Source organism: Xenopus laevis, chromosome 5L, assembly GCF_017654675.1.
Source record: "Xenopus laevis strain J_2021 chromosome 5L, Xenopus_laevis_v10.1, whole genome shotgun sequence".
NCBI lineage: Eukaryota > Metazoa > Chordata > Amphibia > Anura > Pipidae > Xenopus > Xenopus laevis.
Window position 1 is genome coordinate 76,958,294 of NC_054379.1, and position 16,167 is coordinate 76,974,460.

The 16,167-nt window shown below is 38.2% G+C and overlaps 1 protein-coding gene across 3 annotated transcripts in view; it reads left to right on the forward strand.

Annotated features, from left to right (window-relative positions):
* cep85l.L (centrosomal protein 85kDa-like L homeolog) overlaps nt 1-15,891 on the forward strand; it is a 136,885-nt gene extending 120,994 nt beyond the window's left edge. For all 3 annotated transcript variants that reach the window (XM_041562966.1, XM_018263258.2, XM_018263259.2), the window contains exons 9-13: nt 2,123-2,240; nt 7,937-7,987; nt 10,341-10,448; nt 12,642-12,852; nt 14,173-15,891. In XM_041562966.1, the coding sequence (XP_041418900.1) occupies nt 2,123-2,240; nt 7,937-7,987; nt 10,341-10,448; nt 12,642-12,852; nt 14,173-14,336 (652 nt within the window). In that variant the 3' untranslated portion in view covers nt 14,337-15,891. The remainder of the gene's footprint in view (nt 1-2,122; nt 2,241-7,936; nt 7,988-10,340; nt 10,449-12,641; nt 12,853-14,172) is intronic.
* Nucleotides 15,892-16,167: the final 276 nt, after the last annotated feature.

Here is a 16,167-nt window from a genome sequence, read left to right on the forward strand (position 1 = left end):
TACTAAATTTAGATGCATGTAATATATTATAAATAACAATTAGAGATCTTGGAATTATTGGCTGAGGTGGGCAAGCAAAATCTTAAATCTATGTATAAGAATATCTCGGTTCAAACCACTATTTCAACTACAGGTATGGGACCTGTTATCCAGAATGCTCGGGACCTGGAGTTTCCCGGATAACGGATATTTCCGTAGTTTAGATCTTCAAAAAAATCATGTAAACATAAATTAAACCCAATAGGCTGGTTTTGCTTCCAATTTGTTACAGAGAAAAAGGAAATAATTTTAAAAAATTTGGATTATTTGATTATAATGGAATCTATGGGAGACAGCCTTTCTGTAATTCAGAGCTTTCTGGATAGTGGGTTTGCAGATAATGGATCCCATACCTGTAGTATAACAACAGATAAATTTTTAAATAGTAAAAAAAAAAAATAGTTGATTATGTGATGACCATATCCTATGAATTTACTCATATTGTAATTCTTTACATATTTTTGTGATTACACTCTGGATTTTCATCAGTAGTAGAAACTGCCCCTAGTACTTAAAGGAGAAGTCTCCCCTGTGTTGCCCCCCCCTCCCTCCTCCCCCCTGGCCTACCTCCCCCACCCTGGGCAAATGCCCCTAAGTTGCTACTTACCCCTCGGCGCAGGTCCTGTCCATGTAGTTCATAGACGGCATCTTCTCCTGTGCGGTCTTCTTCCTGGATTGCGAACTTTGCTGAAAGTCACAAAGTTTTCCGATTTCTTTTCTCGCAAACTTTATGACTTTCGTTGCATGTGCAGTAGAGCTGAACCGGCAAATGCTCCTACTTTGCTTGCGCCGCCAAACGCCGGGCAATCCAGAAAGAAGACCGCACGGGAGAAAATGGCGCCTGTGAACTCCATGGACAGGACCTGCGCTGAGGGGTAAGTAGCAATTTAGGAGCATTTGCCAGGATGGGGGAGGTAGGCCTGGGGGGAGGAGGAAGGGGGGCAACACAGGGGAGGGGGGAGGGATTTTAGCGCCGAAGGGGTTTAGTTCTCCTTTAAGCAAAAAAAATTTCAAAATTGCTAAATTTTCCAAATGTTAAAGGGATACTGTCATGGGAAATATAATTTTTTTTCAAAATGAATCAGTTAATAGTGCTGCCCCAGCCAAATTCTGCACTGAAATCCATTTCTCAAAAGAGCAAACAGATTTTTATGTATTCTGACTTGTGCTCTGATAAACTTCAATCACTCTTTACTGCTGTACTGCAAGTTGGAGTGATATCACCCCCCTCCCTTTTCCCCCCCAGCAGCCAAACAAAAGAACAATGGGAAGGTAACCAAATAGCAGCTCCCTAACACAAGATAACAGCTGCCTGGTAGATCTAAGAACAACACTCAATAGTAAAAACCCATGTCTCACTGAGACACATTCAGTTACATTGAGAAGGAAAAACAGCTGCCTGCCAGAAAGCATTTCTCTCCTAAAGTGCAGGCACAAGTCACATGACAAGGGGCAGCTGGGAAATTGACAAAATGTCTAGCCGCATGTCAGATTTCAAAATTGAATATAAAAAAATCTGTTTGCTCTTTTGAGAAATGGATTTCTGCTGGAATAGCACTATTAACTGATGCATTTTGAAAAAAACATGTTTTCCAATGACAGGATCCCTTTAAATATTAAAGGATATTTTTTCTTGTATCAAATGCACTGGAATCAGTTGGGTGATTATTTCCTCTTTTTTGGTCAAAAAAAAGCATGAAGAAATTCTAATAATGCTGTATATTCTGGTGCAAAAAATGTGTATGAGAAAATCTTTGCCACTGGTGAAACAGTAAACTTCACCACTCCCTACTCATCAGCACACTCTGGCTGGTTCTGTGTGATATTTTGTACTTTTTGTTAGTTTTAATGTGTATTATGTACTTCTATAGAGCAACATATAATGTATGGCAACAAATATTTAGCACTTAATATATGCTATATAAATATATACTTAATATATTTAGCACTATAATATATATAGTCAGGGAATCGTCATGAATTAGATTGCTGTCACCATAAATTGGCAAATTCATAAATTCTGCATAAACAGTTGTTGACCTTGGTTAGAAGATGAATATAGTTGTTTTCTGCCTCTCACCAGCTTGCAGCAAAAAGTACAGAAATGTCTTGAGGATGGTGTACGACTCCCAATGTTGGATACCGCACAGATACAGAATGAAAATGACCGTCTCAGAGAGCAGAACGAGCGAGCTAATAAGGTTAGCACAAAACTCTGGAAATTAATCTAGAAATAAATGTACTGGGGCACTTTTCTGACATTACAATCTGATTCTACTTCTATGATATCTACATAGTTCCAGTGAACATTTTGTCTATTATTTATGTATGCCCTCCCTTCCCCCTTTGTGACATTAGAGAGTGACAGTCAGGCATGGGTATATAAATCATCCCTGCGTAGTGGGCAGGGTTGGGTTTGGCCAGGTTAGGGATGACACAATTCAAGTGTTTTTTAGGAATCTGATGTGTGTAAGTCCCCGCCCCCAGTATTGGTTCTTTGCAGAAAACTCTAAAAATCAAAGGCAGCAAGTATCCATTGTAACAGTAAAGGGCAGTTGTTACAGTCTAATATAAGAAACAAGCAAAAGAAACTGTAACATTCAGAATTATAAACTATATTTGCCCATCACTTTGGTCAGCCGTTCTGCTATTTGTCACTGTTACCTGTTTGCCAGACTAACAGACCATAGCAACCAGGCATTTGTTTGAAAGTATAAAAAATAGATGAATATGAATTGCCAGATCTTTACATTTACTTGAACAAAGAAAATTGAGTGAAGGCTGCGCTGTTGCACGAATAGTAGGGTCAGGGAAAGCAGCACCAAAAAATAGTGGATCCACACTTCCACTGTGAGTAATAAAAGTCAGCAAGAGAGGTGCGCTAATTAACCTTATAACTCCTTAAACACAGGCACCTAAAATGAAAAGAAACTGCCGTCCAGACTGCCGTCAGAAGAGAGCGTTGGAAGACTCGCAAAGAGATCGCTCGATGCCAACGTGTTTCCCAGGCGCTGTTAAGACACCGTTCCCTGAGTTCAGGCAGCCTTGCTCACCCGCTGCGCGTCCGCAAACTCTGCTGTTTCTCGTCCCACAGTCAGTCAGCTCGCCTCCGGTGCCGTGCGAAGGTTAAATAAGTGATTGGAAAGGGGATTAAATCTATAACAAACTTTTATTTCATTAATACAAAGGCCCTTGTATTAATGAAATAAAAGTTTGTTATAGATTTATAACGGCACGGCACCGGAGGCGAGCTGACTGACTGTGGGACGAGAAACAGCAGAGTTTGCGGACGCGCAGCGGGTGAGCAAGGCTGCCTGAACTCAGGGAACGGTGTCTTAACAGCGCCTGGGAAACACGTTGGCATCGAGCGATCTGTCTTCCAACGCTCTCTTCTGACGGCAGTCTGGTAAGTCCTTAGGACCCGCAGGGTCTAAGTCGGATCTCTAACGATTCTTCACCATCTGTAGCGTCTCTTTTCCTTCAGAAACATCGCACGCTACAACATCGTATATACCCTGCTTAAAAAGAATACTCTACACGCTCTTGTTTGAGGATCACGATTGTGAGTAGTTCTAACATCAAAGTTATTTCTAGGAAGAGCCGAACGTACTACTCTATGTGTAGTTTCTTTTCATTTTAGGTGCCTGTGTTTAAGGAGTTATAAGGTTAATTAGCGCACCTCTCTTGCTGACTTTTACATTTACTTGTTCTTCGAACTGTGAATGCTTTTTATCTGCTGTCAACATCTATATAACTGTAGGTAGTTGTCTGCCTGGACCTGTCTGGAGCTGGCATCTTAAAGCAGTTTCCAACCTTTTTCTCAAACTTCTCTTTGTCATTTATCTAGGCCCCCAGCACATGACACATACATACAAATCTAGCCACAAACAAAAGCAGTGATAATATTAGCAAATGCTCTTTTGGTCTCAGAAAGAGAAAGGAAAAAGGGAATATAGGGAAGGGAACAATAAGGGTGAAGAGAGAAGGGTGCATGGGAAAAGAATAAAGGGAGAATAAAATGTATACTGCTGAGAGTTCTTGATTCTCTAAAAACCAAATGAATCCCCTCTGTTCTCTGTGCACCATTCACATTGTCTCATGAACCATTCTGATGTCCTCTTTCTGTTTTGCTATCTGTATATCTCCTCAGTTTTTTAGTTCTAATGTTTTTGTTTTTTGTTTTTTCTTTCCTCTCTTTATTCAGGTTATCCGACTTACGCATTCTCAAATATTTTTGCATCCTCGTCTGCTCTGCTTTCCCCATCTCATGGCCTTATCCTCTAATCTTATCCTCTTGATAATTTTCATCTTTTGTTTTTTTCCCTTTTTCTTAACCATTAATTTTTTTCACTGCCTGCTATTTAGTTCTCTCTCTCTTTCATTTTCTGTTGCTTTCCTAAAGTGGGAATCAAAGTTTCTCTAAATTGGCAGTGATATGTATTGAGAAATCTGAGCTGTCACTGTGTTTCTGACATTGCATGTTGTGGTATCTAAGGAGGACTGTGCCATATGGCTTAGTCACAGCACACAGCTCAACAGATATAGCAGTTGCAATGACACAAAGCTGGATGAGCCATAGCTTTGGGCTATGTTACACATGGTGTATCTCCACTAGACAAACTGGTCAGAAAATGCACACTTTTATTGTCAAACTCTACCCTGTGTGCTTAACTCCAGGCAGATGCCATTCTTGTCAATTACTGCACACGAGAGACCATATCAACATCAGTGGCTAAAAACTCCACGTGTAACATAACCACTTAGTTATTAAAGCAATTGGTCAGTATAAAAACTGGATAAATCGATAGGCTGTGCAAAATAAAATACATTTCCAAAATAATTCGTTATTCAGAAATGTAATATATAAAGGCTGCAGTGACTGGATGTCTAACATAACAGAACACTACTTCCTGCTTTGCAGCTCTCTTGGTTTCCACTAATTGGTCACCAAGCAGTAATCAATCATTGACTTGGGGGGGGGGCACATGGGTCATATCTGTTGCTTTTGAATGTGACTTGCATGCTAAGGATCAATTGCAAACTCACTGAAAGGTTATGTCCCATGTGACCCCCCTTAAAGTTGCTGACTAACTCAGAGTTAGAGAGCTACAAAGCAGGAAGTTGAGTTCTGTTATATTACACATCCAGTAACTCCAGCCTTTATAGATGATATTTTTGGCTAACTAACTATATTAGATTTTTTTTTTATTTTTCCCAACATATCTATTTTACCTTTAAGGGGGTGGTTCACGTATATGTTAATTTTTAGTATTTTGTAGAACGTCCTATTCCTAGTAACTTTTCTTTGCCTGCTTCTTTCTAGCTTTCAAAGGGGGATCACTGACCCTGGAAGCCAAAAAATACTATTGCTTTCTGAGGCTGCAATTTTATTGTTCATTATTATTACACATCTTACGATTTAGACCTTCTCCCATTCATATTCCAGTCTCTAATTTAAACCACTGTCTGGTTGCTAGGGTAATTAAGTAGAAATGAAAAGTCTTCCTCGCATACCCTGGCCCTCCGGAATAGGAGCTCCCTGGTGACCAGTGAGAGAGGAATCGGTTACCTCTAAACCAATCAGGGATAGTGAGAAAAACACTGGCACACAGCGATACTGCTATTAGGACAGGCCCTTGCTGGGTAAATAAGACACTAGCAACCAGATTGCTGCTGAGATACCAAAATGGAGAGCTGCTGAACAAACAACTTAAAGGGCACCTGTTGGGTAAAAATGTTCTTTAACTGGAAAAATAAATAAATAAAAACTGAAGACCAATTGCAAATTATCTCTGTATATCAAGGTCTACATCATACTGAAGGACATCTCCATTCAGTGAAAGAAAAAATATATTTTATTCTACTATACATTCATTATACATTCATTATACATTTTCAGTGGTTTTAAAATGATTTGCACTTATAATTTCAACTGAAAGTAGCAGATGTCTGTTATGTACATTCTCTGTAAATAATGCCTAAAACAATGTTGCAAGCCAGGTGATTAAGGGCAATGACACAGAGCGATTTGTCTCCAGTGTGAATTTGCCTGTCCCATAGGTGACAAAGCACCTAAAAATACTTTGCCATCCCTCGGCATTGGCATTGTTATATGTAACACACTTTTACATGTAGCGATCCAATACTGACGGATGATAAGGCATTTTTAGGTATTGTCACCTATGGGAAAGAGCTCTGTGTGTCATAGCCTTAAAGCTGATAAAAAAGTTGGAAAACTTACCCCTGTTACACTGTTTTAAGAGTCAGACTCCGATAACACACAGGGATAAACAAATATTTCTTTCACTAGCAATTAGGTTTACAAATAACTTTAAAACTATTAAGTTTTTAATGAATGTGTATTAGAAAGTTGCTTCAAATTACATTCTTTCATTATCCAAAAATCTGGCGATTTTGGTGGTGGACCTCTGTAATACATAACACAGTTGAGCCACGTTGTGCAGCTTGTGATTTTCACTTTTTGACCCCTCCCCTAGTTGAGCTGGTTCTGTGCTCCCCATGGTTGCTTTCATGCCCCCTCTGAAAAACATATCCAAAAGTATGAGAATGGCTTAAAGGGACATGATTAAAGAAATGTTTTGCATAAAATCAGTTTTTATGATTTAATGAATGGCATAGTAGACATTTATTTAGCTCTGTTGAAAACACTCCTTGTTTCCCCAATGTGCTGTTATATTCCAACCCTACATTCTTAGGGTGTACAATGGAGAGATTAGTCGCCAAGTGACAAATCTTCTCTCCTGCGGGCGACTAATTACCCCAAATGCCTTCCCGCTGGCAATTCGCATTCTTTAGGCAGGAAGCCATTTCGGGGAGATTAGTCGCACGCAGTAACATAGATTTGTTGCTTGCCGACTAAACTCTAACAAACAGGGGAAAGTTGTGCTCACCACTAGTTTTTAAAATCATTAGGCGGGGGTGCAATGAGGGTGTGACCACAAAAAACATAGACAAATACAAGATTCCTCTGCACTCAACCCATTATCAATATATTTAAGACAGCGACATTTTGTGCATACTGCTACTGAAAAATGCCTTACCCTTTAAACAAAACAGGGATTGTTTGTCCATATATTGCAATATATTTAAGATGGCCAACTACGTCAAAGTCATCCCATATCTGGCCAGTCCTATGCTCAATTTTCATCTGATTCATTAAGAATTCTATGGTTTCATTATACATTTTATAAAAGGGACGAATACGTTTTACCTGCAACTTACTAGCTGCTTTCAAAGTAAAACTCCCAAACTTGGCTGCCCTTTTATTAGACACCAGTGGGATCACCTGACTGTAGTTGGAGGGGGTGGGAGCTACAACATGGAGCTGGTCACTGCTCCTGTATAACTATAACAAACAGGGGAAAGTTGTGCTCACCACTAGTTTTTAAAATCATTAGGCGGGGGTGCAATGAGGGTGTGACCACAAAAAACATAGACAAATACAAGATTCCTCTGCACTCAACCCATTATCAATATATTTAAGACAGCGACATATATATTGCAATATACTTTGACGTAGTTGGCCAGCTTTTATATAGTGCAATATATGGACAAACAATCCCTGTTTTGTTTAAAGGGTAAGGCATTTTTCAGTAGCAGTATGCACAAAATGTCGCTGTCTTAAATATATTGATAATGGGTTGAGCGCAGAGGAATCTTGTATTTGCCGACTAAACTCCCCATGTGCCACCACCCTTAAGCTCATTGTACACATGGAATTTTCTCTGCCAGTATTTTTTCAGCCGACCAGAATGTATCTGTGCACCCTGTCCTTTGCAGTAATAGAATCTGACTGCTACTGTCAGTGAGAAATAGGAATAATATGGTTGGAAATGAGAATAATATGGCATAATCTTTCTTTTTTTGATTTCAATAGGTCATAGATAATCAGCAAAGTCAAATAGAGAACATGACGGCAGAAATTCAGGTAAAGTGGCTGCTCAAACTAAAATGCAATTGTTTGACACTAAGAGGCATATTTAGTAACACTGGAGACAAATTTCACAGGTGATGTAACTTATAGCAACCAATCAGATCTTTGCTTTTGTTTTCTTATTTGTAGGTGAATGTTCAAATCGAATTGCTGATTGGTTGCTATCAGCATCATCACCAGTGATGTTATTCTCCAGTTTTAATGAATAAAAAAATTGTGTGGCACTGGGTTCTACTGCAACACACAACATGAGAAAATACTGTGTTTTTTTATTTTCTACTTTTCTGAATTTAAAACGAAACCTCAAGCTTGGACCATATTTTTCATTGTTCAGCCCAGTTCAGAAAATGCCATTATGTGTTAGACTGAAACGTAGTGAATTCAGAATTGCACTCCTGTTCCCTTCCCTTTGTATTGAACTGATGTTCATGCAGAAGATACAATTAACCAACACACTGCTTTATGTTCACTTTTACATTTGATTCTTGGTGATTAGCATCAGAAATATTGGAGGTCTTTTTGAAACCTAACAATATAGTATATTACTTGCTTTAACTGCCTGGTGCATTCTTCATTTACTGATGTGTTTCATTTATTTGTGTGGTCCATTTAAATAGACCTACCGTCTATGAAAAGTCACAGAACCCAATGTTTCTAAACTGCAATTAACATTTAGCTAAGAAGGACGACTAAAATGCACATATCTAACTAAAATTGCATACTTTTGTGTATTTTGTGAAAATGTTGCCCCATGGGGAAAGCACATGAATGAGTATCAGCTGATACACTTGTTTGTCAACCCACCCTGCTTTAATTTCTATATACATAGATTCTAGTGGGAATGCTGCAGACATGTTAGCTTTCAAGACATGTTGGCTGAATTGCAATATATCAGCCTGACTTACTGCAGTTTACATGTCTGTAGTCAATGAGCAATTACTAATGACATGCTGGAGGCTTGGCTCTGTTTATTGGGGCATGGCTGATATTAATATAGCTATTAATATAGCTCTGATGATGCTAGCAGGAAATAAAATATTGGCACATCTTAAAAGAGACTGCAGTTTTTGACAGAAAGGAAATAGATTGCCAGAATACTATTTAAAATCATATTTTTTTGTACAATCTCCATTTGCTGAAAGAACAGTCACTCTTTGTTGCACTTCAACAAATCCAGCATCACATAAAAACGTATACAAGCCCCTTATATTACATTGACCTTGCTCTCTTACTGCTAAGTGCATTGGGCTAATCCTTGGAGTATCACAAATGTGCAAATGTGCACATAAGATTTTATACACGCAGTCAAAGTCCATTTTGGGTCACTCTTACCATGATCCTCTTAATATTCATCCAGAGGCAATGAAACAAGATCCCCTTTTGAATATATATATATATATATATATATATATATATATATATATATATATATATTTATATATATTTATATATATAATTTTTTTTATTTTTTTTTAACACTACTAATTATTTGTGCTATCAAGAACTGAATTCATTATTCACAGCCTGATATCATGGCCTGAGGTAGGCCTAACAATTTTCTCTTATAATTACCTGCCAAAGCACAAAGTCTTTGTGCTTTGATTAACTATTTATTGTATATGGAGAACAAGTAATACATTTTTAAATATTCAGAGCAGTAGATTATAAGACGGTATGACCTTGCATAATGGATAAAAAGCACAGTAGTATTTGAAAGGAAGTTCACAGGGAACTGTGTGTGTGTGTGTGTGTGTGTGTGTGTGTGTGTGTGTGTGTGTGTGTGTGTGTGTGTGTGTGTGTGTGTGTGTGTGTGTGTGTGTGTGTGTGTGTGTGTGTGTGTGTGTGTGTATGTGTGTAAAGAAAGCTGTGTCTCTGTCTCTGCCTCTGTATCTCTCTGTCTCTGTCTCTCTCATAAATATATATATATATATATATATTTATATATATATAGTACATACACACACACACTCTCTCTCTCTTTTTGACTTATGTACAACCTTGGTAGGTCTGAGATGCCGGATTTTCAGTTTCTGACTTTTTCCATCCTCGGGGTATAATAAATCTTGAAAAAAAAACAATAGAGTTTTTGCCATTCGGACTTTAATAAATAAGCCCCTAAGTATTTGATCCCCACAAAATGAGCGGCTAATTTACTTTCAACATATGTATAAATATATATATATATATTTATATATGTATGTGTGTGTTTAGCATTGTTTAGCATTTGCAAATCATCCCATTCTCTTTTTATTTCCATTTTACGCCGTGTCCCAGCTTGTATAAACTGCAGTGGTAGGAATATGATATTTTACTAAACATTCATTCTGTAACGTTGTCCTTCCTCTAGGCATTGCGGGAGAAACTTTACCAAGAGCATTTGATGGCACAGGAGCTCGAAAAGGGGCTAGCAGAGAAAATGCACTGCACCCGGCAGCTAGAGGAACTTTCTCTCGAAGTAAATCCAACAGCTTTACTTTTCTTTTTCATTGTTTCATGTTTAAAAAGGAAAAGCTTGTACATATTAATTCTGCATATGATTTGTCTGTGTTTTTGGTGGTGGTGAATACCACTGGCATGGAAAAGCAAAATTTACATTTTTACTGTTGGGAATCTGAATGTGATTTATTTAAATTTCCACATTTAGTACAGTTCCTAGCAAAGCATCTTAGATTTCCCTGAATACAGACCAGTAACTATTGAGGAAATTGATAATTCTGTTATTTTGTGTGTAGAATTCAATACCTTACTACTTTGGGGGGGGGGGGAAGCAGGGCACAAAAGATTTCTGGCTTTGCTTAGTAGAATTCATTTGAGAGCCTCGTAGATACCCTTAGGTCTCAGCTAGCAGAGGTCAATTACCCATAATAGATTTATTTTTTAAATATAAACCAATATTATAATCAAATTGATATTTAGGCTAATTTATTAAGACATAACATAAGCCTTAGGATGCACTTGCCTGCATGTGGTCCAACTCCAAGAATGTCTAGGGAGTATAGAATGTCATTGAAAGTTCTCTTTCTTTATTATAACATAATACAGCATGTTTTGCTATGCAATAGATCTCTACATTTCTTAGCATGCTAGCATCTCACTACTCAGTAATTCACAAGATAGCCTGATCCTGAATTTATGACTTCATAATTATTGCACTTGGCATGGGGAAGGCGCAAACAGCACAATTGCACTTTAAAATGCTCCTATATTTACTCTTTTCCTGCATAGTGTGTCCTTGTGTCTGCTGCTGAGGATCCTACGCTATAAAATCTGTCTAAATTTATGCAGGCAATTTGGAAAGATATAAATAAATGTATACTGTTCTTTTTCCTTTTATTCTAATCCCTTCCATGCTTTACAATAAGCCCTGCACATTAATAATGTTTGGACTGTTTCCTGTTCGTGTGCTTATTTAAAGATGACAGCACTGCACAAAAGTGAAATGTTTAATGCATGCCTTCCTAGTGCCATATATGAGACGATAAACATTCCCATATTTTTTATCTGTGCCCTTCATCAGTGTGCTAGTGGGAGAGTTGGTCTGGGCACTAAGGATAAAGTGCCATTTCTGATCATTTCTAACTAAGCTAGACAGTTCAGCCTGCAGGCTCTATTTGCCTTGCAGTGTTATATAAGGAAAAACATTTCCAGGCTGCCTGTGACAGAGCTCATTTTTGAATTGTTATTTTAACAGACAGTATTGCAATGGAAATGGAAGTCATGTTCTGCAATGTCTGTTTTATCCCACAGGGACTAGCCGTGTGCTACAGAGCAATGCTTTACTGGTGCCTCTCATAGTGATCCAACAAACATATAATTAGAGATACCTTCTATGAACAGTGCCATTTTATTTCTCCTTGGTAATATTGTATCTGTTGCGATGACTCAATCTCTACATTCCTAGATACCAGGGGTGTAGTAGTGCAACAAGACAATATCATGCCAAATACAGACCCAGCTTCTGTTTCTGATTGTTTCCAATAACACAAGGAATGTGGAAAACTCTGTACAGGTATGGGACCTGTTATCCAGAATGCTTGGGACCTGGGGCTTTCTGGATAATGGATTTTTCAGTAATGTAGATCTTCATACCTTAAATCTGCTAGAAAATCATGTAAACATTAAATACACCCAACAGACTGGTTTTGCTTCCAATAAGGATTAATTATATCTCAGTTTGGATCAAGTACAAGCTACTGTTTTATTATTACAGAGAAAAAGGAAATCATTTCTAAAAATTTGGATTATTTGGATAAAGTGGAGTCTATGGGAGACAGCCTTTCTGTAATTCGGAACTTCCTGGATAACAGGTTTCCTGATAACTGATCCCATGCCTGTATAAGAATGGACACTGGCTTTTGACATAAGGGATGTCTGAGCCCTCTTTCTCTGTAGCCCACCATGCACAGACTATAGATTTCTGCTTTCCCATTCCCCAGGCCCCATTTTGAACTTAATTAATTGTAAATGGATAAGGAGTGTACCCAGCTAGTAGGTTTGCATTATCCTTTAAAAAAGAAAAGGTGATTAATTGAATTGTACCCCCATTGTCAGTCATCAGCAGAGCTGTGATACTCTACAATTTGAGCTGATAATGTATGAGCACTAAACTTTTTTTTACCTTTCTCTGCTTTTCCTCCCATTTACACAGAAGCAAAAATTAAAAGAAGACAATGAGTGCATAAGAGGCCAGATGGATATGCAGATTTCCAGGCAGCCATTGTCAGATAAGATTCCAGTCGCTGAGCAGCTCTTCAAAGAGATGTCCCACTGTCTGTTTGACTTGAAAGCACTTTGCAGTATATTAAATCAACGAGTCCGTGGCAAGGAGCCAAACCTTTCCTTATTACTGGGCATTGGATGTAAGTATTTTTTCATTTAGCAAGACGACTATGGTTCTTGTTGCATATAAGGCTTCATGTAAAATGACTTTTTTTTTAACTAATTGCATCCTTGCCTTACATTGCCACAGCAATCCAGATACAAGTTTTAATTGCAATTGGAGCATGTGGCAACTTCAGATCTTACCATACCCTTGAGACATGGCACCGCTCGTTATCAAATATTATTTTAGTATTGCATCTTACAACATTTTCCTCTAAAATACAAGATATTGGAGGGGCATTTAAGACCCTGGGGACACAAGTGCAAGAAGACTCAAGAGCATGGCCCTTAGTGCTCATTTCTTAAATAATTGTGTCCCCCTGACCGCTACACTTTAGATTGAGCACCTGATGAAAAATCTGGCACTCAAAAGTGTCAGAACACACAGTTTATCCCTGTTCTTATTGTCTGTCGTTCATTCCTTGCACTTTCAGAATGATGTAGAAGTAGGAGGCAGGAGAGAAGGACACCCTTGTGCCCCCTGCCTGCTGCTCTTGAATGGATCGTTCCGAAATTCAGTGGATAAAGTGCAAAAGATTGTAAATTGGGCATTGTAGATTGGCCATTGTAAATATGCCCTATTGTGTTTTCTCCAGCTAAGAGCTCTGCCGGATAGTATTCATAACTTTGCCACTGGTAATTACGTGCAGCACTACATTTTTCTGGTCTTGCCAGGTGGAATTGTTTTTGTATGCAGTCATATGGTACATCTGTGAACAGTGCCAATCTTATTTCTATCCTGTAACCCTTGTTTCTTAATTATTGTTAGACCCCTTTTTGTTTAAATTATTGTAAAGTACTGCTTAACTTGCTGGGGCTACAGAAATGTAATTTATATTACATTTACTTCTGTGCCGATACACCCTTTCTTGAAAATATTGTCACAAATAGGGTATCCTGTGTGTGTCACCCTAAGGGGACTGGCACACTGTGGAGTCTATTTATTAAATGTTGAACTTTGTTTTTACGAGTTCAATTATTAGTAAATTAGCCAAATTTGTGGATGGGAGATAGTCTGAGTTTGTTTCTGGTTACATATGAGAAAAAAAATTAGTTTTATTAAATAACCCCCTATGTGTTTTGATCATGGTCAAGGCAGGCACAAGCTACTGCAGATCAACTGAATTGCAAGCACCACGTATGACCCTGCATGTGAATGTTTTGCAATCTTTTCAGCAACTGCAGCTTCCAAAACTCCCATGCATTTCTCCTAAACTGGTGTGCTGATGTTGCCTATTGCTGGCCTGACATTTTGTTGCTGTGATATTATTTAATGTTCTGTATGTTTGTTTGCACAGCGTTAAACAGCTCATTAGAGGAGAATGAAGCCTGCCACAGCTCGGAGAGTCTAACCAAGAAACTGTCAGAAGCACATCAGCTACGGAAAGATATTGACGATCTAAGGACAATGCTGTCGGATTGCTATGCTCAGGATATGGGAGACAATTGCATTACTCAGTGATTAATCCAGATTTAGATTAAATGCTGCTTTGTTACAAATCCCTGCTTTTCTACTTGGGAGCCATAACAGGAACTGCATCTTTACTATGCACATGAAATGCTTCTAACCCACTCACTCCCCCTTTTTCCCTGGAGGAAATACAGATATTCTGGAATACGCTTTTCCTCTTTTCTTATGGTTTTTAGATACTGCTGAATGTTTCCCTTGCTTTGAATGTAGCGGTGGATTTTTTTCCTTCAAAATCCATTTGCATTTATACATAGATTTAAAAAAAAAAAAAAAAAAGCCTACAAAAAGTGCTGCAGGTGCAAGATGTCAAAAGAATTCCCTCTGCTCCTTTGCGCCCCTTCTTTTAAATGGCTACAGGATAATTGCACAGAAGCGTTCTGCCTTTTCATTTTAGGAGTGAATTCTAAGTGTGATTGAAGTGTGTACAATTGTGCGATAGGTGAGGTGATGTATAGTGGTGTTTTTTATGAGAAGTGTATAGTGGAAAAAACTAAAAAAAAAAAAAAAAATTAAATAGTTTTGGAGTAGTTACAAGTAGCAGGAACTAAGTGAATCAGGCTTTGCTTGCAAATCGAGTGGTGTTCTACTTTCAGCACGGTGCTTAAATAAGGTGAAATATGCTAAGGGATCCCAGTTGTTGCTTCTATAACTTTAAGGTTTAGTATTATGATCAAATTATTTGATAGGATGCAGAAGCCTGTACAAAGTTGGGTCATTAGCAGTTGAGGATTACTATATAATGTGCTTGATCTCAACCAGAGAATCTTTCCTCACAAGCAATATGTATCCATTTGGCACCAGAAAGGTCACCGAATGCACAGAATTGGATTTGACCTCTTATACCGTATGCATGTGTTATTGTGAGCTATAGAATGTCACAAGACCAGCTTTGTGATTTTTGCTGAGCAACACTTCTCATTATTTTATACCTACCAGGGCTTAGGTACACAAGACTCTGGTCACAATAGTTACTTAGCAAGAGTTGCAGCAATCACAATAACCCTAACTGAGTGTGCTTGTTTGCTTATGGTCTGTAGCAAACACGGAGAAGTAATAGCTCCTTATAAATTGTAGAAAGTACTTTGCTGCAGTTCCAAAGCCTGCAATAAAAAAAATTATGACTTACAACTAAAGACTGTTACTAAAAAGACCTAACTTATATGCCATCAGTACAGACAGTGAGATTATTGCCAAGAGGCTGATGAAAGTCCATCACGATGGATACCAATTTTTTGCTCATGCAAAATGCTCTCAAAAGTATTTCTGGAAAGGTAACATTATAATGGGTAATTGGCTTTATGGATTAACCCATACAATTGTTGCATATTGCTTTCCATCATAGTAGGAGTACTTACTGTATGTGACTGATGCAACTGCAGCTAGCTGCTGGTACATTTCTTGGATTGAAGTCAAACATATTTTTAGAAAAGTAATTAAAATGTAATATATACATATATTATAAGATGGGTGGATTGCAGTTCTCTACTCACCCCCCAAAATGTTATGCTCCTATGCTGAAGAATAGTACCGAATGCCTACTAGGAAATAAGCACCTCAACTGTAAAGATTGTGTCTAAAGTGAATGCATTTATATCTATGGACACAGTTAATGGAATTCTGGCTGAATGCACAAAGTCTCCTTGTAATCCGCTGGCTGCACATAGAGCAAAGTAGAAAACGTGTCCTAAGGAAGGCATTATTGCTATGTATTGCATTAAGTAAATCCTTAGAGCTAGTGTTACATCTCTCACAAACCCTATTGATGTGAAAGAGAGCTTGCACAGACAATCATGCATGTCAGACACCATGTACGTATTGCCCA